The sequence below is a fragment of the Aulostomus chinensis genome, chromosome 4 (assembly GCF_037954235.1).
Source record: "Aulostomus chinensis isolate RoL2024-O1b breed Wild chromosome 4, RoL_Achi_v1.0, whole genome shotgun sequence".
Classification (NCBI taxonomy): Eukaryota; Metazoa; Chordata; class Actinopteri; order Syngnathiformes; family Aulostomidae; genus Aulostomus; species Aulostomus chinensis.
Window position 1 is genome coordinate 7,158,018 of NC_141323.1, and position 22,188 is coordinate 7,180,205.

General features: G+C 50.2%; 1 protein-coding gene across 1 annotated transcript; it reads right to left on the reverse strand.

The window, feature by feature from the left end:
* Nucleotides 1-9,046: 9,046 nt before the first annotated feature.
* Nucleotides 9,047-14,491, reverse strand: LOC147262475 (uncharacterized). Its single transcript, XM_086201358.1, has 6 exons — nucleotides 14,229-14,491; nucleotides 13,621-13,835; nucleotides 13,477-13,546; nucleotides 13,276-13,366; nucleotides 10,710-10,819; nucleotides 9,047-10,348 (listed from the first exon to the last, which is right to left on the reverse strand). The coding sequence occupies exons 1-6, from the start codon at nucleotides 14,362-14,364 to the stop codon at nucleotides 9,972-9,974; spliced, it is 999 nt and encodes a 332-aa protein (XP_086057484.1). The 5' UTR covers nucleotides 14,365-14,491; the 3' UTR covers nucleotides 9,047-9,971.
* Nucleotides 14,492-22,188: the final 7,697 nt, after the last annotated feature.

The window sequence follows — 22,188 nt, forward strand, 5'->3', positions numbered from 1 at the left end:
AGTAAACACCATTGGGGAGGCAAATCACTCTCAACACTCCTCACACCACAGGAAGATCTGGAGAGATCCCTTTTAGAGCCATCAGATCACCAGGCCTTTGGTCAGGAGGGGGAGTTCGGCCTGAAACTGGCCCAGTTAGGCTGTCAGTCCACCTGCTGCAGTCACCAGCCTGGGGGTCACCAGCCTGGGGGTCTCCAGCCTGGGGGTCTCCAGCCTGGGGGTCACCAGCCTGGGGGTCTCCAGCCTGGGGGTCACCAGCCTGGGGGTCACCAGCCTGGGGGTCTCCAGCCTGGGGGTCTCCAGCCTGGGGGTCACCAGCCTGGGGGTCACCAGCCTGGGGGTCTCCAGCCTGGGGGTCACCAGCCTGGGGGTCTCCAGCCTGGGGGTCTCCAGCCTGGGGGCAGCTGGAGGGTACACTTGCCCTGCAGGGCGGTGGCAAACAGCAGGTGTGAGTTTGTAAGTCTGCTACCTGAGGAGCAGGTTAACCTGCCACAGACACCAGCGGTGACAGAGGCCACATTCATGCTTCTCACCTCCAGAATCACACGAGTGTCTTGTTTTTCTTCCCACAATTGGCCAAAGATACCGTTTGGAGGCTGCTGCAGCGTCCATTAGTCATCTCATGTCTCGGAGAGAAACAGCAAAAAGGGAGAAGGGATTTTTAATACATAATTAAAGGTGTGGGAGCTGTAACTCACACAATCCATTTTTACTCTTCTTAATTATCTGCTGGATTACTGCCAGAGGCGTCTCAAAGATAAATTCTGATGTTCTTGTTGGTGCTGGGAGCCGTATGCCAGGTTAGAGAACAGCGCTAATTACAGAGGAGAGCCTCCCTCAGCCCCCCCAACCTTGAATAATTCAGATGGCTGTGATTCAAATGCAGCTATGAACCAGCGGGACTCCTGGTCATGAGTCACAGACTGGTCTCAGGTCTCTGGTCTCAGGTCTCAGGTCCCGTCAGCTCTCATTCCATCCACACTGAAGGAGACCTGAGTGAAACAACACACCAGGCATGTAAATGAACAGAGGAGACAAATGCAGCAGGAACTGCACAACAGTCCCCGCCTGTGTGTGTGTATGTGGGGGGGGTTCTCCTAATTCTTATTGTTGTTATATCTGGTGGTGCATTTTAAAAAAAAACTGAAAATTAAGCCTGAAAATTTTTCATATTTGACCAGGCAGCTCAGAGACGAGATCTAGACCCACGAGGACGTACACATGGGATGGTGCTGATGTTGGGGTAAGATGGCCTCCCGTTCCCACGCCTGACCGGATTTGCTGGGGTTTCCTTTTTCAGAAGAAGCAGCTGAGCCACGTTGCAGTGACCTGTCCACCAGAGTGAAGGAGTCGCCGTCCCCAGCAGCAGCCTTGGCTCTCCCCTCCGTCCCCAGCAGCAGCCTCGGCTCTCCCCTCCGTCCCCAGCAGCAGCCTTGGCTCTCCCCTCCGTCCCCAGCAGCAGCCTTGGCTCTCCCCTCCGTCCCCAGCAGCAGCCTCGGCTCTCCCCCTCATAAAGGAGTAATAATAGTTAATTAATCAACAGCTGGCAATGACTTCTGACCCTAATTTCTCAGACAGAACATCAGTGTGAGCTTGAATGGGCGCTCAGGGAAGAGCGGCCCCACGCTGGTGCACGATGACTAAGTTACAGGTCAGGCACAGCTGTTAATAGATGGTTTATTAAGTGTTTACAGTGCAATTAATATCACATAAAAAACATTTATCAAGCCTTTATGATGGTGTGTGTGTTCTCCGTGGGTGTGCTGGGCCAATCAGGAGTGACGTGCTATCCACCTGACACAGAGTCCTGATTAAGAAAAAGAATATCACCAGTCGCAAAGCATTCTGGGTCGCCACTGTCAAAATGATCCTGGAGCTAATTTAGCTGGACTTTTGGCCTCAGGTTTGTGTGAAATAGAATCAAAAAAGTAGTAGAAAGAGTTTACGTGGAGAGAAGAAGCTTGACATCCACATTAGATGTCAACTATGAGTCTTTCTGTTGAACTTTTCTATGTCGTCATGGCCTTCAGAAACTGTAACACATGGTCACATGGTCATGTGATGATCTCGTCTGTCTGACTCTGGAGCTTCACTCTTCATCACACCTCAGCAACTCCTCATGCTACGTGCTGAATAAGAAAAAGTTGAGTGTTGGTGTGTGTGTGTGTGTGTGTGTGTGTGTGTGTGTGTGTGTGTGTGTGTTGTGTGTGTGTGTGTGTGTGTGTGTGTGTGTGTGTGTGTGTGTGTGTGTGTGTGTGTGTGTGTGTGTGTGTGTCACTTTAATGGATGAAATACAGTAAATACCTTCCTGCTGGTAAAGGAAGGTTCTGGTGGCTGCTGTTGCAGGATGTGCTGCTGATGGAGAATTGTTGGGTGGAGGTTCATTGAAGGAGGGAGGTGCTGGACCTGCTCTACTTAGACAGAGTCAGGACAGAACTTTGGCTGGGGTTTGGCGCCACACTAATAAACCTGACTTGACTAAATATCTCATCCTGATCTGCAGGAAAAACAGAAGGAACAGTTCAGTACAAAGCTCCACCTCCATAGAAGAAACCGGCGGTCAACCTCTGGGTCATCACCAGAGCTAAAACATGATGGTGATGAATCATGGATGACATCAGAATGTCAACTCTGTGTGGAAGATGGCGGCTACGAGCAGAGAGCCGTTCCTGAGCGCCGAGCTGTGCAGGATTTATTTCCAGCTGCAATGGGATCCTGCTTCAGAGACTCTTGACTGAGACTTCTGCAGTCCTCACCTGTCCTCATAGTTGACATCATTGACAGAGGATGATGTCATCAATACTGCGGTGATGCCTCTCCCTACTGCACTCTTACACACACACACACACACACACACACACACACACACTACTCCATGGTAATATCATAATGATATCATATCATGCTGCTGTAAATGTTCCACAAGTTAGCATCTACAGTGACAACATGAGGTGTGAATCAACGGCGTGACGCTGACTGGCATCGGTTGAGGAGAAAGTGACTGGCTTTTTAACTTGAAATACAGGGACAGGAAGTGCATCGCTGCTCCCTGACAGAAACAACAAACAATCTACGTGTCTGGATGACTTTTCGGAGAACTGAGATCCGATGGTTATTATTTTCTGTCCTGCATTCTGGGAAGCTTTTCCTACTCTGCCTCTGATTGGCTACTGGTAGCCTTCCATGTGGCTTGTGGATGCTGTGCCTCGTAGGCGTTGTCCAGGTGTCCGTTGCTATGGGTGAAGTGCCAGTAACACTCAGCTACAGCTAAGATGTTAACAGAGTAGAACGCTGCATGACTCTGCGGATGCACTTGAGATGCCCGACTGGCAGGACTAAGGCTAACATGAGCTGGCTAGCTATAGATGGTTGGTCCTAGTCTGCTCCTCCCTTACCTGCTGCCCTGGTCACTCCTCATCACTCATCTCTCTCACCTGGACCTCAGCTGCAACTCATCTGTACCTGCTCGTTCCACTACAGCACGCAAGACTTTCCAGCCTTCGTCACCTGGTGGATGTCCCTGCCTGTCCCTGCCTGTCCCTCTCCGTCCGTTCCTGTCTCTCCTTGTCCCGCCAGTCCCTGTGCTCCGCCTCTCGCCTCCCCCTCAGGGAAACCTCAGCCTTCTCTCCCTTGGAAGTTCAGTCTGCTTCTCTTGCGCTGCAGTCTGGTTCTTGGTTGTTCGCTCATCTGTCCTTCTGACTTTCCCATCGGAGATTTGTGATTTGAAGGTTCTCATGTTGGGCTGTGTTTTTCCTGCTAGGCTTGAGAAGAGCAGTTTCCACCCCATTAACCTTTGACCCTACAGTAACTGCAGCTGCAACAAGTCCCTCATGAGTTGCTGACTCTGACTTCATCTCATATTTTTCCTCTGAAGCCCTCACATGTGAAAACCCTTATATTTCACTCCTCTATTACTGGATCATCGCCAGTGTACAATCACTACATAGAAGTGTAATTTACTGTTTTGTGCTTTAATTTTTGTGTATTGAGCCGTTCATTCTTCACCTGGAGTCCTGGGGAAGGTCAAAGAGGAAGTGCTGGAGAAGTATTCGTAGTGAGCAAAGGGTGAACAGTGGTGGATCACTGCAAGCACACGACTGCTGGTTTGGACATTGCTGGTTTGTGTTTGGTCAAATGAGGTTAGATCCAACATGTGAGCGTTGTCATGATCGAATCATCTGATCATCAAACCAGAGTGGTAGCATGAGCTAATATCCAGGTGGAGGTGGAGGTGGAGGTGCGTGTACTGGTACTCGTATGTCAGCTCAGTCTTTGGCTGGTTACTGAAGCTGCCACCAACAGGATGAATGGATTCTTGGTCAAGCAGTCACAACCTGAAGAGATACGAGATGTACCTGAGAGTCTGGAACCAGCTTGTGTTGACACTTTTGCTTCATTGATTGTTGATTTATTGACAATTGTCCTTCAATCATCAGAGGTCTCCCCTGTGATTTACTACTCATGCACTTGGTTGTCTAATTAATTCATCTTTTGATTGTCTTAATGGAGGCAAGAAAGCTGCAAACATCTGGAGGGTGAAGAACAGCTCCATCACAGACGCGAACAGTCAACCGAGTCTTTAACGAGTGTGTAAATGTGTCAAAGAGGTATGAAGCATGGCTGAGCGTGTTTTTAACGTATTAACCCTGTCATGAAAATGCTTTACACGCACTACGAGAGCCCTGGAGGGGAGTTCTGGTGCGATGAGTCTTGGACCTGAAAGGAGTTCTGGAGAGGGCTTTTGCAGCCCAGCCTCTGCTGCTCCGCTCAGTGCAGTGCAGAATAAAAACCCCGGTGTTCCTGCTAACCACAGCCCTTGGAAGGAATTAAGCTGAAATCCCACAGGAAGAAAACTGAGCTGATTAAATGTTGCTTTCCTAATTGAGAGAGCTGAGCTAATTTGCGATGAATCCCAGAACTTTCTCTTCAGTGAGAGAGGAACTCATTAATAAAGTCTCTATGTCTAATTATAAGTTATGATTAAGGGGGTACTTCAGCGAACTTCTCTAAACAGGTAAGACTTGAATTAATCAGAAGGTGAGCTTAGTCTCAGCTATAAATTAATATGTTTATAGTTTGAAAGTGGGTTTTTCCAACATCAGCTACATCCAACAGACAAAGCTGACATGACCTCTGAGATTTAAGTCTGTCAGCACTGCGTTTGAGCTCCTCAACCTCACAGGGACGGTTGTAACTGTGTTCCTGTGGCGCCCCCTGCAGGACACAAGGTGGCCTTCTTGAATCCTCAGTGGCAGAGCTGGACTCAGAAGGATGGAAACAGAAGGTGTGACAGCATCCAGATTGAATATGGCGGTCCTGGCTGAGCACCCGCAGCCACAAGCAGCAACAAGACAACAGCCGTGGTCCCAGAGTCAGGCGAGGGGACTGAGCCCCTCCTCCCCTCCCCCCTCCCCCCTCCTCTCTCCTGTGCTGCATGAGTGAGCTGGTGCCTAAGATAGTTAGCTTAGCACAATGAATGCTAACAGATGGGAAGTGCAAGCATACCTCCAATAAAAGTCATCAAATATCCTTTCAGCCTCCTCCTGAGGACCAGATGAACGTCTGAAAACATGAAGGAACAACCAATGAGGTAGAACCCTGGCCGGTGGGGGGGGGGGGGGGGGGGGGGGGGGTCTGAAGGAGGCTGAATCCAGGGCGCCAACCTGTCCAGGGTTCAGCAGGGGTCAGGTGAGGACCGGTGTCGTCTCACTCGCGGCAGCAGCTGGAGTATCTGCAGCCCACAGGAGCAGCTCAGGTGGTGCAGCTCCTCCAGGAGCCACATCCATACGTGCCGTGGCCAGAAGGTTTGCTGTGTCTCCCAGCACAGTGTCAAGAGCTGGAGGACAGACCAAGAGACAGGCCAGTCCACCAGGAGAGGAGGAGGGGGCCACAGGAGAGGGGCCACAGGAGGATTACGGTCCCACAGCAGGACCACTATCTGCTCCTGTTCCTTTGTGCCAGGAGGAGCTGGAGCAGCACTGCCAGGGCCCTACAGGATGACCTCCAGCAGGCCACTCGTGTGCGTGTTTCTGCCTAAACTGTCAGAGACCCTCTGAGGACTCCTCTGGGGCAGGCCCAGGTGTGGTAGGGGAGTCACACAGGCCTGTGGAGGCCACACACACTGAGACACATGATCAGCTGACAGGAGGAAGATCTCAAGCGTGGATCAGCCTGTGATCTCATTTATCCACTTTGATGCAGAGCAGGATTCTGGTTTCCATCGATCCTTCTTACCTCATTTTGCTCTCAAGAAGTGAGACGTCATCAGTTAGATCATCAACTGGGAAGTGGACCCTGAGATGCTCAGTGACCCAGCCTGTACGTCCCAGCAGGAGAGGAGATCCAAACACAGAACGTCCATTTCTCTTTTCTATGAAGTTTGACTGTCGTTGACGTTTTCACTTCTTTCAGTTTTCTCTGATAACTTAATTATGACTTACTATGAGAATATTTCATTTACAGTAGTCCATCGTCCATCGTCTTCCGCTTATTCCTACACATTAAGGGTCGCGGGGGGGTGGAGCCTATCCCAGCATCAACGGGCGAGAGGCAGGGTTCACCCTGGACAGGTCACCAGTCCATGGCAGGGCCAACACATAGAGACAGACAACCATTGGCTCTCCCAGCCACGCCTACGGTCAATTTAGAGTCTGGATTAACCTGGTCCCTCTTGATGTCTTTGGACTGTGGAGGAAGCTGGAGTACCAGAGAGAACCCAGCAGGAACAGGGAGAACATGGAGACTCACCCAGAAAGACCCCGTGCTGGAGCCGGGGCTCCACCCACAACCTTCTTGCTGGGGGGCCACCGTGAGGACCACTGCTCCACCCACAACCTTCTTGCTGGGGGCCACAGGGAGGACCACTGCTCCACCGTGCAGCCCATTTACAGTAGTATTTTAATAATATTGCACAGTTTGAGTATTAATTATCAACCTCCCCTAAACTCATATCAGATGTCAGAAATCTTTCCATGTCATGAACCTCAGAATGTTCTAGAATGACTCCATCTTTGCTTAGAACACCGTCCTAGGTCAACAAAGACGGATGAGGGTTCTCCATTTTCAGTGTGAGATGAGAGAACCCACACAAAAGCCTCCCCGGGGTCACGCGCCACCCATCTAGTGTTGAGCCAGACCGCGATGGCCGCCGGCGGTCACGTCACTGATGGATGTCTGTCAGTGGTGCGATTGCTTCTGCTGCCTCTATGTGGCCAAACTTGTTATTGCAGATCCAGGAACATCTCAACTCCTCTCCCAGTCCACGACGTTCACCACCAGCTGCGCTACAAGAGCTGCTTTGGAACATCAACAGTGCCTCTACCGTCTGAGTGAGGAGAGACTCAATAACTGGTTGAAGTCAGGACAACAACGTCAGCTGACGCGTTTGGTTTTATTTCTGCCCAACTGAGTTTGAAACAGACGACGTGGAGCACAGACGCGTCACAGGATGCGGGGGAAGAAATGATACGAAACAATTTCAGGCAAAGTTGTGCGATTTTGGTGTCTGTGTGTAGAGAGACTTTATTGAGAACAGAGTCAAACAGTGACCATACAAGAGAGAACAAAACATTGAGGAGTTCATGCTTTGTTCATGGTTAACGTCGTGGGGGCACACAGGAAGTGGACCAGGGCGTCGAACTGAGGCCAACATTACTGTGCTGCCATCAACGGAAAGCAGCGGTGCACCACACCTTGAGGACATCGTATTACTCCATTGTAGCACAACTACTCCATGAAATGAAACAAGAGGACAAACTCCCATCAAGTTCTCATCAGGGATGAATCTGGAAGTCTGGAGGAGCAGTGGTACGGACGCTGAGGACGCGCGCTGAGGACGCGCGCTGGTGTCCAGGCAGCGATGGTTCATTCATTCCACCATCTTGAGAAAACAAACTGATCTCAGTTCTCTCCAGATGAGTTCCTTCACTCAGAGACATCTCTTTGATTTCTCTGGATAACAAAATAAATGAAGCTGTGATCATGACAAAAGAGGCCTAATTAACTGAACTAATTAGGAGTATGACCGTTTTCAGGGTTAATTACCTCATTGGAGCTCGTTATGAGTTCATGCTTGAGGTAATGAGCCAATTTACTCACCTTTAGTTTTGTCAAGATAATGAGATAAATGAACCTGTTATCATGAGAAAAGGAGCCTGAACCCGACCTCAAGTTTAGCCATTACAAAAGTCATTAGAAGCCGTTCTCTCAGTTACTCAACTGATGATGAATTCCTTTCTTTACAAAACGAGTACATTTGTTGTAAACATTGTTTTCTTAAGGTAATGAGTGTCCATGATGAGCTTGGCCGTTCTCAGCTTCCATCCTCACCTCCAGTGACAGACGTGACCTCGGACAAACAGAGTCATGTTTTGCTGAGGCTGCAGGTTTGACCGCAGCCTCAGCTGACATCAGTTCAAGCTCCCGCAGGATTCCAGCCCCACAGTCTTTGATGCACGTGGAGGGTTGTGTTCCACCAGAAGATCCTGACAGAAGCCTGCTGGCTGGATGGAGGACGTTTTATGGATCAAAGTGACAGTGTGTGATTGACAGACCTGAAATCAACTCATGTTCCACAGAGGCGGAGCAGGAAGCACTCACACAAGACACAGGGAGACGTAGAGGGAAACTTGAACCAACGAGAACATGCAGTCACGTGATGTCACAGGAAACTAAATCATGCATGGATGTTGGGATGTATAAATATGACTGAGGAGGCCACGCCCACACAACCCCAGTCAGTGAGAACTCACCTTACATTCTCCATTGAGAAAAAGGACAGCTTAACTAGGACTGGACTCCATCATCCGTCTGGACTCTGAGTGGGAGCTCGGGTCTCAGCAACGGAAAAATGACTTCATGAGCTGATCCAACTAAAACCAATCAACTCTTCTGGTCACCTCTTCTTTGTCAGACTCTTCTTGATCAGGTCTGGTGATGCTGAGCGGTCACACAACTGAACACAGCTGGAACCAAACCACCGACTCCTCATGTGAACCAGCAGGAAGTGAACTCAACCTCCTCCATGATGCTGATGATGCCCCCCCCCCCCCCCCCCCCCACACACACACACAGCTCTCCTCACTGTAACCATTTAACTGCACTCCCTCATTTTCTGCCTACATTACCCACAATGCAGCCTGGCTGAGTTCACTCCTTCACCTCATCACCTGAGACGTTCACCTGCTGCTGCTTCACATTCAGACTAACGTGTGAATCTGGTCCATCTCTTTCTGTGCTTCTATGATCCAGAAGCGTGTCTGAAGGGGACGACAGGTCAGAACCAGTGAGGTGGTGCTGATGATTGTAAAACATCAGGATGTGAGGTGTTCAGGTGTGTGTCTCCTCCAGAGGGCCACCGCCTCCCTGACGAGCCCTCCAGTGGAAGTCAGACCCTCCTGGACAGGAAGCAGTCCTGACGCTCTACATTAATGATAAGGACTGGCTCGGTATTTTTGAACCTGGGTCATTCAGCAGGCACAGTTTGAATTCTCCGGGCCACCGTAGCCGTGTGATGGCGACCTGATGGCAGGATCCCTCCTCCATCCATCGCTTCCCCTGCAGGGTGGGGCTCACAGCTGCTGGGCTGCTGCTGCTGTGTTTTAGCTCAGCAGTGTAACCCTGAACTTTGAACCGGCCAGGTTTAAAAATACCACAACCAGCCTTCACCTCTCCCTCCAAACACAAAAAGGCACATCATCAAACTTCAGACTTGTCAGGATGAAGGGATGAATATTGAGTGAATATGAAGAAGGAACACGTGACACTCATCTGTGCAGACACTTCGGTTCTCTCCCTCTGACCTGCTCACATGATCACCAGGAAAACGGAGCCCTGCCAGCTGAACTCATGAGGTCATTGTTGGATACGGGGGTTTGGATGAAAGCATGTGACTGGACTCGCTCAGCTATTTGGAATGGAAGCCTCCAAGAGCTTAAATTTTCATCGCATTTCAAAAGATTTCTGCCCTGAGTTCATTCAGGCCGGTTGCGTCGCCTGAGGCCTGACGCCGGCAGCTCAGCTGCAGCTTCCCCAGTGTTTGTCTCAGGAGAGTCTTCCAGTGACGGCAGAGGGTCGGACTCCTCCGGCCCTTCCTCCTCCTCTATCACCTCCTCATCCCCTTCTTCCTCTTCTGTTTCCCCGTCTGACTGCTTGGGTGTTAGCTTCTTCATGTCCTCACCTTCTGTTGCAGCTTCATCCTGAGGGTCTAAAGGTTTGGGGGAGAGTTTTTCAGATGACGCCGATGTTCCAACAGACGCCTGCGTCTCCACTGGAGAAGCATCAGCACGTGGCATGTCTGTGGCGCCGAGTGACTCGATGAGGTCATCCAGGTTTTGCTCACAGGAGGCCTCTGAAAGACACATTATAATTCTGTCAGGCTATGACAGCACTTCCTGTACCATTTTCAAAATAAAAACTCCCTAATCTTTCTCAAGTCTACTTCCACATTCCACTTCTAGTTGATGTTGTATTTGTCCAGTCAGAGCTGACGTGTTGTGTTCAAAGGACCACGTGTGTAAAACTCATCCATTCATCCGTTCATCCATCAGAGCAGCTGCTGATCTGACTTAAACCGCATTCATGACTGTAAAATCAGATGCAAAACACACCTGCAGAGATTTGTCTCTGTGCGGATGGTCAAGTTGAACTTCACACGTTGGTTTCATTCCCAGTAACGTGGTGGAGCTCGGAGAGCAGGCGTGACTACTCACCGCTGATGTTGAGCGGCGGACAGTCCATCCCTCTCTTCTTCATCAGGTAGCGGATGGTCTGGAGTTGGCTCATGATCTCATTCTTCTGATCCTGGGCCACCGACTTCACACTGCGCGCGCACACACACACACACACACACACACACACACACACACACACCAGGACACAGAATCAGCGAGGGTGGCGAGGCAGCAGAGAGCCATCAGGCCCGGCAGCTCAGACAGCTTCCGTGAGGAGGGACATGAACAAACTTTCTCCTTGAACTGCCTACTTAACGCCACTAGATGGCATCACTTCAACCTCAATACAGGGTAGATTTGAACCTCGCTGGGGTTTTCTGAGCAGGCTCCAGTTTTCCATGCGATATATGAAATAATATTGAACACTTTTCAGGTTAGAAACATTGTGTGTGACTCATGACATCATGAGTCCCATTGCACTGTTTTGAAAGTGAAGTGTGCATGGCATACGTTCCTACACAATGTATACACACCTCAATAATGTGCTGCTCGTGCCTGCTCACAGCCTCCTCCCCTCCTGGGACTGGAGGTAAATAGCTTCTACTGTAACTGCCTACATACAGACTGTTAATAATGGAGCATTAAAGGAAAAGGACATTTTTTAAGGAAAAGCAGTTATTGTCCCCAGAATCAGACAAGAAGATAAAGACCCTTCTCTAGGAAGCTGAGATCCATGCTAGTTAGCTTAGCACGATGAATAGTAGTGGGTAGGAAGTGTGAGCATTGCTCCATCTTTGCCTGCATTTATATGACGAGCACCGGCTGCAACTAACCTGGCGGACTTTGTGAGAGACGAGGGCTAAAGCTTGAAGCAACTACGTCCTGAACCTAAGCTAGTTGATGCTAACACTTCTACTAGGGGAGTTTTTTTCTGGCCAGCGTCGCCGAGCGCTGCTCATGTGGGAACACTGGGTCTCTTTATCTGAGTTAAAGAGTGAGGATGTAGACCTGCTCTTTGAGTAAAGTGCCTTGAGATGGCTTTGTTGTGATTTGGCGTGATATAAATGAAGATTGATTGACTTCCCAGCCACTGCCATTCATTGTGCTAAGCTAACTCGCGTGAGTTTCAGCTCTATGATGGCAAATAAACATCCATCATCCATCCCTCCATCATCCCTCCATCCATCATCCATCCATCCCTCCATCATCCATCCATCCCTCCATCATCCATCCATCCCTCCATCATCCATCCATCCCTCCATCGTCCATCCATCCCTCCATCATCCATCCATCCATCCATCCATCCATCATCCATCCCTCCATCATCCCTCCATCTTCTCCCTCTTCTCCTGTTGAGGGTGGTGGGGGTGGAGCCTATCCCAGCAGCCTTCCCCCTGGACAGGTCACCAGTCCATGGCAGGGCCAACACATAGAGACAGACAACCATTGGCTCTCCCAGCCACGCCTACGGTCAATTTAGAGTCTGGATTAACCTGGTCCCTCTTGATGTCTTTGGACTGTGGAGGAAGCTGGAGTACCAGAGAGAACCCAGCAGGAACAGGGAGAACATGGAGACTCACCCAGAAAGACCCCGTGCTGCAGCCGGGGCTCCACCCACAACCTTCTTGATGGGGGCCACAGTGAGGACCACTGCTCCACCGGGCCGCCTCAAAATGGATGGATGATGGATGATGAATGGGTGATGAATGGATGGATGATGGATGATGAATGGGTGATGAATGGATGGATGATGGATGGATGATGGATGATTAATGGATGATGAATGGATGGATGATGGATGGATGAATGGATGATAGCTGGATGATGGATGATGAATGGATGGATGATGGATGATGAATGGATGATGGATGATGAATGGATGATGAATGGATGGATGGATGATGGATGGATGGATGATGGATGATGAATGGATGGATGGATGATGGATGGATGGATGATGAATGGATGATGAATGGATGGATGGATGATGGATGGATGATGAATGGATGATGTATGGATGGATGATGAATGGATGGATGATGGATGGATGATGGATGGATGAATGGATGATGGCTGGATGGATGATGGCTGGATGATGGATGATTAATGGATGATGAATGGATGGATGATGGATGGATGATGGATGATGAATGGATGGATGATGGATGGATGATGAATGGATGGATGATGGCTGGATGATGGATGATGAATGGATGGATAATGGATGGAAGGATGATGGATGGATGATGAATGGATGGATGATGAATGGATGGATGATGGATGATTAATGGATGATGAATGGATGGATGATGGATGGATGATGAATGGATGGATGATGGCTGGATGATGGATGATGAATGGATGGATGATGGATGGATGGATGGATGATGAATGGATGGATGATGAATGGATGGATGATGGATGATTAATGGATGATGAATGAATGGATGATGAATGGATGGATGATGGATGGATGATGGATGGTTTTCTAACGCTGTAACCCTTTACTGTGCTGAACAACTTCATAACATGGGGGGGGGGGGGGCAGGTCGAACCCTTGAGATGAAAACGTGAGCTGAGCAGAAAGAGCAAACAACCCCCTCACCAGTTGGTGAGCGGGTCCAGCTGGGTGAGGATGGAGTTGAGCATCCTCTCTGTCTGAGCCAGCCTTTGTTCCAGTTCATTCAGCTGGGTCTCTGCATGGAAATACACACAAGCACACAAAACAGTAAACACACACACACACCTCACGTACTCAAAGTGAACAAATATCAGAGTGAAACACAACGCAGGTATGCAAACACACCTGCCTCTGCCGATTTTTTGGCCCCCTTTGTGAACTTGTCCTTCTGAGCCTGGTCGTCTGCAGTCTTGATCTGTGGGTTGAGAGCAGGCGGTCATTAACACCGAGCGCAGGAGCGTCCCAGCGGGGAGGTGGGAGCATCTCTACCTTCAGAAACTTGTAGGCTGCGAACACTCCCACGCCGATGGCGTAGAGCGGCATGAGTGTGAACACGTAGCCCTTGTTGCTGTTGGATTTGTACTTATCGCCCTTCAGGTCTTGCTCCATCAGCTTCTTCATCTGCTGCAGGTTCTCGGGAGACTGTGGCGAGCCGGGTCCGTTCATATGGATCGGCTGACCCCTCACTGCCCCGGGACCTGGACCTCCAGCCACAAACACAACGTTATTCAGACACGGAGGCTGACGGTGAATGAGTCTGACTGGCTGTCACGTTCTCTGACTGTGCACCACCACCCCACCTGAACTGAGGTCTGGTCATGTGACAGCTGGTTGTTGTATGGGTTGGCGTCAGAGTATGGAAATGTTCTGATCTTAATCAGGTACCTTTGTTAACCTAAAGCCACACAGGGGTTCACGCCCTGGAAGACCAGGACCGTCCTGTGTTTCTCACTAGGCTTTTATTTTGGTGGACTAGCTACGAAAAACGCGAGCTAACCAGGCAAAACAACACGCACGCACACGCACAGACAGACACAGACACAGACACAGACACAGACACAGAGACACACCAAAGGTCTACCACAACGTTCGCTCACCTTTCCTGGCGTAGCGGGGGTCGAACCGGGCCTCCTTCGTCCCGCCGCCGACCCCGAACATCCTCGGCAGGACGACGAAGGTGAAAAGCACCGCCGTGAACGCCAGGGCGACCTGCTGGGACGTCGACAGAACCATCGTCGGGACACCGGGGACGGTAGACTGAGAGACCGGGGCACGCGGTGCTGTCCTGCCGAAGGTCGGGGAGCTGCTCAGCCCTGCAGACCAGCTGTCTCGGTCTCGAACAGCTGGCCCCTCCTCTCTTCCGCTCCACAACACCACTTCCGGAAGTTTTCAGAATAAAAGCTTCAACTGAATCACGAAACAGCAGCACAACATCAGATGAATCAGCCACTTCAAATATAAAGTACAACGTAGCGATATACAGGGCCCACATACATTTTACCTGTAGACTTCCAGGACTTGTTCACAGCCTGGAGGAACAATTTCATGACCTTTAATTTACATGAAAAATCAGCAGAAAGTCCTGCTCCTTGTAGTTCAATGATCACCTACAGTTTAATGAGCCTGTATACATGTTTAAACACATACATATACATATATACACACACGTGTGTGTATATATGTATATATACAATATATATAGTATAAATAAACATATACTGTATGTATATGCAGTGTTGGGCACATTACTGTGAAAAAGTAATTAGTGATAGTTACTTGTTACTTCTCCCAAAAAGTAACTGAGTTAGTAACTGAGTTACTCCACTACGAAAGTAACTAGCTAGTTACCAGGGAAAGTAACTTTTGCGTTACTCTTTTTTCTTTTAAGTTTAAAATGTCAAAGAATTTAGAGGGGTTTTTTTTTGGGGGGGGGTGCCTATGAGGGCTCTGAAGGAGTCTGAATCACCTGCTGACAACCGCAGCCTGTTTTCAACATAAAGGCCTATCAGTTTGTTAAGTTCTGTCTGTGTCGCAAGTTTTTGTGGAGCGGGGCAGAAAAATCCTGCTGTGGCTGCTGGGACGCGTGGCTCCTGTCCTTCTCTGTTAGCGGAGCTCACCTGAACAGCACCTGCTTGCTATCACCACTAACGGTGTCAACGCAGTTTCTGGCCACCAGTTTAGTAGACGAAGAGTAGGGCCGTCGAGAGGCGCTTCATTAAATTGGAGTTGCTGACACTGGACGTTGACAGCCTCTTCACTCTCGCTCTGGGAGGACATAACGCCCCCTCAATATGTACGGTTTGACCTTTGACCACCACGAAGTTAAAGTAGTGCCTCTATTTCCATCTAGAAAACGATGTCTTTCCCTCTGACTCACCGTCTCTGATAGTTAGCGTGAGTGCTGCTCTGTGCTGGGTTCCTGAGTAAACACCCGCCCACCTGATGTCTCTGGTTGGCTCAACGTGAAAGCTTTACTCTATCTTAGCCAATCAGCATTAGGCGCTTATCTCGCCCCGCCCCTCCCCCGCACCAAAGGAGTAAAACAAAAAAACACGCATTTGCGGCTCCTGTGTCTGTGTGAGCCGAGCCGGATGGCAGCTTCAATGAGTCGTTTCAGTAACGCGGAGTAACAACGTGTTGGTAACGGTAACGGCGTTGTAACGATGGACAAAGTAATTAGTTAGAGTACCTGTTACTGAAAAAAAAGTAATGCCGTTAGTAATGCCGTTTATTTTAACACCGTTATTCCCATCATTGTGTATATGTGTGTATTTGTTTTATTCCTCATCATCAATATGAGACACAATCACTAAACAAGTCACATGAAAGGGAGGTACAGGGTTTGTCTTACAGAATATATTTTATTTCAAGAATTCTTACCAAATTCATGTCAAATGACAAATAATATTAAAGCTGCAAGCAGCGTTGTGAGGGCCTGAGCCCTGGCCTGAATCCCAGGGTGTCCTGGTCCAGTGTGGAGGCCTTGTAGTTGAGGAGTTAGAAGCCTGAGTCTGATCAGAGAGTGAGAGCAGAGCTGAGAGCTGGCCCTTTAAGAACCCCTCCCCCACTGCTCTGTCTTTGATCTGTGCTAGAGTGGAGAGCAGAGCTGAGAGCTGGCCCTTTAAGAACCCCTCCCCCACTGCTCTGTCTTTGATCTGTGCTAGAGTGAGGGCAGAGCTGAGAGCTGGCCCTTTAAGAACCCCTCCCCCACTGCTCTGTCTTTGATCTGTGCTAGAGTGAGAGCAGAGCTGAGAGCTGGCCCTTTAAGAACCCCTCCCCCACTGCTCTGTCTCTGATCTGTGCTAGAGTGAGAGCAGAGCTGAGAGCTGGCCCTTTAAGAACCCCTCCCCCACTGCTCTGTCTTTGATCTGTGCTAGAGTGAGAGCAGAGCTGAGAGCTGGCCCTTTAAGAACCCCTCCCCCACTGCTCTGTCTTTGATCTGTGCTAGAGTGAGAGCAGAGCTGAGAGCTGGCCCTTTAAGAACCCCTCCCCACTGCTCTGTCTCTGATCTGTGCTAGAGTGAGAGCAGAGCTGAGAGCTGGCCCTTTAAGAACCCCTCCCCACTGCTCTGTCTCTGATCTGTGCTAGAGTGAGAGCAGAGCTGAGAGCTGGCCCTTTAAGAACCCCTCCCCACTGCTCTGTCTCTGATCTGTGCTAGAGTGAGAGCAGAGCTGAGAGCTGGCCCTTTAAGAACCCCTCCCCCACTGCTCTGTCTCTGATCTGTGCTAGAGTGAGAGCAGAGCTGAGAGCTGGCCCTTTAAGAACCCCTCCCCCACTGCTCTGTCTCTGATCTGTGTTAGAGTGAGAGCAGAGCTGAGAGCTGGCCCTTTAAGAACCCCTCCCCCACTGCTCTGTCTCTGATCTGTGTTAGAGTGAGAGCAGAGCTGAGAGCTGGCCCTTTAAGAACCCCTCCCCCACTGCTCTGTCTTTGATCTGTGCTAGAGTGAGAGCAGAGCTGAGAGCTGGCCCTTTAAGAACCCCTCCCCCACTGCTCTGTCTTTGATCTGTAATAGAGTGGAGAGCAGAGCTGAGAGCTGGCCCTTTAAGAACCCCTCCCCACTGCTCTGTCTTTGATCTGTGTTAGAGTGAGAGCAGAGCTGAGAGCTGGCCCTTTAAGAACCCCTCCCCCACTGCTCTGTCTTTGATCTGTGCTAGAGTGAGAGCAGACCTGAGAGCTGGCCCTTTAAGAACCCCTCCCCCACTGCTCTGTCTTTGATCTGTGCTAGAGTGAGAGCAGAGCTGAGAGCTGGCCCTTTAAGAACCCCTCCCCCACTGCTCTGTCTTTGATCTGTAATAGAGTGGAGAGCAGAGCTGAGAGCTGGCCCTTTAAGAACCCCTCCCCCACTGCTCTGTCTTTGATCTGTGCTAGAGTGAGAGCAGAGCTGAGAGCTGGCCCTTTAAGAACCCCTCCCCCACTGCTCTGTCTCTGATCTGTGCTAGAGTGAGAGCAGAGCTGAGAGCTGGCCCTTTAAGAACCCCTCCCCACTGCTCTGTCTTTGATCTGTGTTAGAGTGAGAGCAGAGCTGAGAGCTGGCCCTTTAAGAACCCCTCCCCCACTGCTCTGTCTTTGATCTGTGCTAGAGTGAGAGCAGAGCTGAGAGCTGGCCCTTTAAGAACCCCTCCCCACTGCTCTGTCTTTGATCTGTGTTAGAGTGAGAGCAGAGCTGAGAGCTGGCCCTTTAAGAACCCCTCCCCACTGCTCTGTCTTTGATCTGTGCTAGAGTGAGAGCAGAGCTGAGAGCTGGCCCTTTAAGAACCCCTCCCCACTGCTCTGTCTCTGATCTGTGCTAGAGTGAGAGCAGAGCTGAGAGCTGGCCCTTTAAGAACCCCTCCCCACTGCTCTGTCTTTGATCTGTGCTAGAGTGGAGAGCAGAGCTGAGAGCTGGCCCTTTAAGAACCCCTCCCCCACTGCTCTGTCTCTGATCTGTGCTAGAGAGAGAGCAGAGCTGAGAGCTGGCCCTTTAAGAACCCCTCCCCCACTGCTCTGTCTCTGATCTGTGCTAGAGTGAGAGCAGAGCTGAGAGCTGGCCCTTTAAGAACCCCTCCCCACTGCTCTGTCTTTGATCTGTGCTAGAGTGAGAGCAGAGCTGAGAGCTGGCCCTTTAAGAACCCCTCCCCACTGCTCTGTCTTTGATCTGTGCTAGAGTGAGAGCAGAGCTGAGAGCTGGCCCTTTAAGAACCCCTCCCCACTGCTCTGTCTCTGATCTGTGCTAGAGTGAGAGCAGAGCTGAGAGCTGGCCCTTTAAGAACCCCTCCCCACTGCTCTGTCTTTGATCTGTGCTAGAGTGAGAGCAGAGCTGAGAGCTGGCCCTTTAAGAACCCCTCCCCCACTGCTCTGTCTTTGATCTGTGCTAGAGTGAGAGCAGAGCTGAGAGCTGGCCCTTTAAGAACCCCTCCCACACTGCTCTGTCTTTGATCTGTGCTAGAGAGAGAGCAGAGCTGAGAGCTGGCCCTTTAAGAACCCCTCCCCCACTGCTCTGTCTCTGATCTGTGCTAGAGTGAGAGCAGAGCTGAGAGCTGGCCCTTTAAGAACCCCTCCCCCACTGCTCTGTCTCTGATCTGTGCTAGAGAGAGAGCAGAGCTGAGAGCTGGCCCTTTAAGAACCCCTCCCCCACTGCTCTGTCTCTGATCTGTGCTAGAGAGAGAGCAGAGCTGAGAGCTGGCCCTTTAAGAACCCCTCCCCCACTGCTCTGTCTCTGATCTGTGCTAGAGAGAGAGCAGAGCTGAGAGCTGGCCCTTTAAGAACCCCTCCCCCACTGCTCTGTCTCTGATCTGTGCTAGAGTGAGAGCAGAGCTGAGAGCTGGCCCTTTAAGAACCCCTCCCCACTGCTCTGTCTTTGATCTGTGCTAGAGTGGAGAGCAGAGCTGAGAGCTGGCCCTTTAAGAACCCCTCCCCCACTGCTCTGTCTCTGATCTGTGCTAGAGAGAGAGCAGAGCTGAGAGCTGGCCCTTTAAGAACCCCTCCCCCACTGCTCTGTCTCTGATCTGTGCTAGAGTGAGAGCAGAGCTGAGAGCTGGCCCTTTAAGAACCCCTCCCCACTGCTCTGTCTTTGATCTGTGCTAGAGTGAGAGCAGAGCTGAGAGCTGGCCCTTTAAGAACCCCTCCCCCACTGCTCTGTCTCTGATCTGTGCTAGAGAGAGAGCAGAGCTGAGAGCTGGCCCTTTAAGAACCCCTCCCCCACTGCTCTGTCTCTGATCTGTGCTAGAGTGAGAGCAGAGCTGAGAGCTGGCCCTTTAAGAACCCCTCCCCACTGCTCTGTCTTTGATCTGTGCTAGAGTGGAGAGCAGAGCTGAGAGCTGGCCCTTTAAGAACCCCTCCCCCACTGCTCTGTCTCTGATCTGTGCTAGAGAGAGAGCAGAGCTGAGAGCTGGCCCTTTAAGAACCCCTCCCCCACTGCTCTGTCTCTGATCTGTGCTAGAGTGAGAGCAGAGCTGAGAGCTGGCCCTTTAAGAACCCCTCCCCACTGCTCTGTCTTTGATCTGTGCTAGAGTGAGAGCAGAGCTGAGAGCTGGCCCTTTAAGAACCCCTCCCCCACTGCTCTGTCTTTGATCTGTGCTAGAGTGAGAGCAGAGCTGAGAGCTGGCCCTTTAAGAACCCCTCCCCACTGCTCTGTCTTTGATCTGTGCTAGAGTGAGAGCAGAGCTGAGAGCTGGCCCTTTAAGAACCCCTCCCCCACTGCTCTGTCTTTGATCTGTGCTAGAGTGAGAGCAGAGCTGAGAGCTGGCCCTTTAAGAACCCCTCCCCCACTGCTCTGTCTCTGATCTGTGCTAGAGTGGAGAGAGAGGAGGAGCACCAGGACTGGAGTGGGACAAGAGGAAGAAGTCTGCATACGCTGGTCCAGAGGGACACAGAACACCATGTTCTTGGAGGGGTTTTTGTCAGGAATGCAGTGGTGTGGTTGGTAGAGCTGTGGGATGGATGGTGTAGACGTGAGAAGCGTTTGTTTGACAGTATGTACCTGAGAGGACACCGTCTCCCCATAGACTTTCACTGGAAGGTGAAACGTGTCTCCCCCACTTTGACGGCTTGTAAAACCCAAACCGAGAAATTAATATAAAAACTTTTAACAACTTTTAATCAGCACAGTTGGGAGAGAAATGTGTCAAAGTTTGGAAGTGATAGCATTAATGCCCTAGGAGGAGATAGATTTTGTTGGGGGAGTAAAAAAAGTCTTCATTTTGACAGTTTTGTCCAATTTGTGGACATTCTGTTGTAGACAGGTGAGGGGTCAGAGTGTAGGAATTGTTGGTCTTGATGAGATGAGTCCAACGGTGTTAGTCCCATGTTTGTGGGACATTCGTGGGAGGAGTTATAGCGCTGCATATCTTTAAATTATCTTTTAGTTGTGTGGCTCCCTAGGTGGCGCTATTGACTCTTTTGTTTTGTTTTGTTTTTTTATTAGTGAATGTTTAGCCAGACCGGACAAGTGTGGTGAATTGTAGTGAATTTCATTCATGTTCAGGGGGTGAAATTAGATGATGCTCATCATGCTCATATTGGGCGCTCACTGACAGCAAGAACAGTCCAGGACCAGGTTTTGAATGGTGTGGATGTGAAAACTGGCTCCAGGCCGTCTGGCCCAGCTGCCTCATGGGTTTAGGGGGGCTGGGACACTGGTTAGTGGTTGTTTGTAGTGTTTTAGTGCTGCTAATGTGTTGCTCTGCTGAGCAAACATCATAGGGTCTTTGCCTGAAGAACCTTCCCAACTTCCAGTGTTTGCAGAGATCAAGTTACAGCAAGTCTGATATGATGCTGTATATGGACACAGCCGTGCGTGTGTGTATATGTGTGTGTGTGTGTGTGTGTGTGTGTGTGTGTGTGAGTGTCAGCCATGTCAGAGTGGCAGAGAGAAGACCAAAGCAGCAACATGCAGCTGGGTGGAGGCGGGCAGTTTCAGGTCAGGACACAGAGCTGCAGACACACACCACGTCAAACAAAGTAGTCCATGAACTGTGTTGAAGTTCGCCGACTTCACCTGTCCGTTGATGAGAAGAGATCAACCGGAGTCGTCTGCTTTAGACAAATCAACACTTTATTTCACACAACAAAGCAGACACAGATCTATCTGGAGACCTTCACTACAGGCACCTTGAGAGTGCAGCAGAGAGTCTGAATAAGATATGAACGGACAGTGAATATATGCTTGAAGCCACACCTTTTTTGCATACGTAATTTTACACTCATGCATATCACACTTCTTGATTAGCACTCCTGCCTCCTGCACAGTCAGGTCGTCTTGTCCTGTTGTTTTCGTCATTCAGCCTTGACAGTTCGGGTGCAACTAGCAGCCTGCACAACTTAATACAAACAATCACGTCATGTACTGATACACAATCAACTCCTGATATGGTGATGACATATGAACAGAACATGATCAAAAGCTCATTTTCTCACAATTCCCCCTTTTGATCTCCTTTAGGAGATCACTCTAATTGGTAACGTTGAAAATCAGTTTCCTCCTCAGGATCTTCTGGCTCGTCAATTAGTGGAGGAATGCAAAGAAGCTTTTAATCCACTTGATTCAGCTTGAAGCAGTTAAAACACAGTGCTGCCTGTGAGGGCTAACTTGAGCATAGCGGAAAGAAAAGTAAAACATACGACCAGACAGGAAGATGAGCAGAATCATTGTCCATCATTTATGTTGTCAGGTGTTCTGGGTGGTATCTTCTTTCTTCTTTCTTCAGTCACAGGGGTCGACTACCCTGTGACCTTGCCACTGACCGGGGATTATTTTGCCCCTTTGTTGAGGTCAGGGTTTGATTCTGACTCAGCCGAGTCAGTGCACCGTCTTCGAAGGTCTGTGTGGATCTCCTGGACCGATCTGCCTGGTTCCTCTGCCGCTGCGCACTGGCTCCAATGGTACCACGTGTCTCCTTTCCCTCTGAGCCGCCGCACCGCATGCGACGTCCTCTCCGTCACCTGGAATGGACCGGTCCACCTGGGTTCAGCCCACTTCCGCTTGATGACCTTCAGCAGGACCCAGTCAGCAGTGGGGAGGATGCCCTCGACCTTTGCCTGTCTTTTGTCCTGGACCTGTTTAGAGAAATCTGAAATGA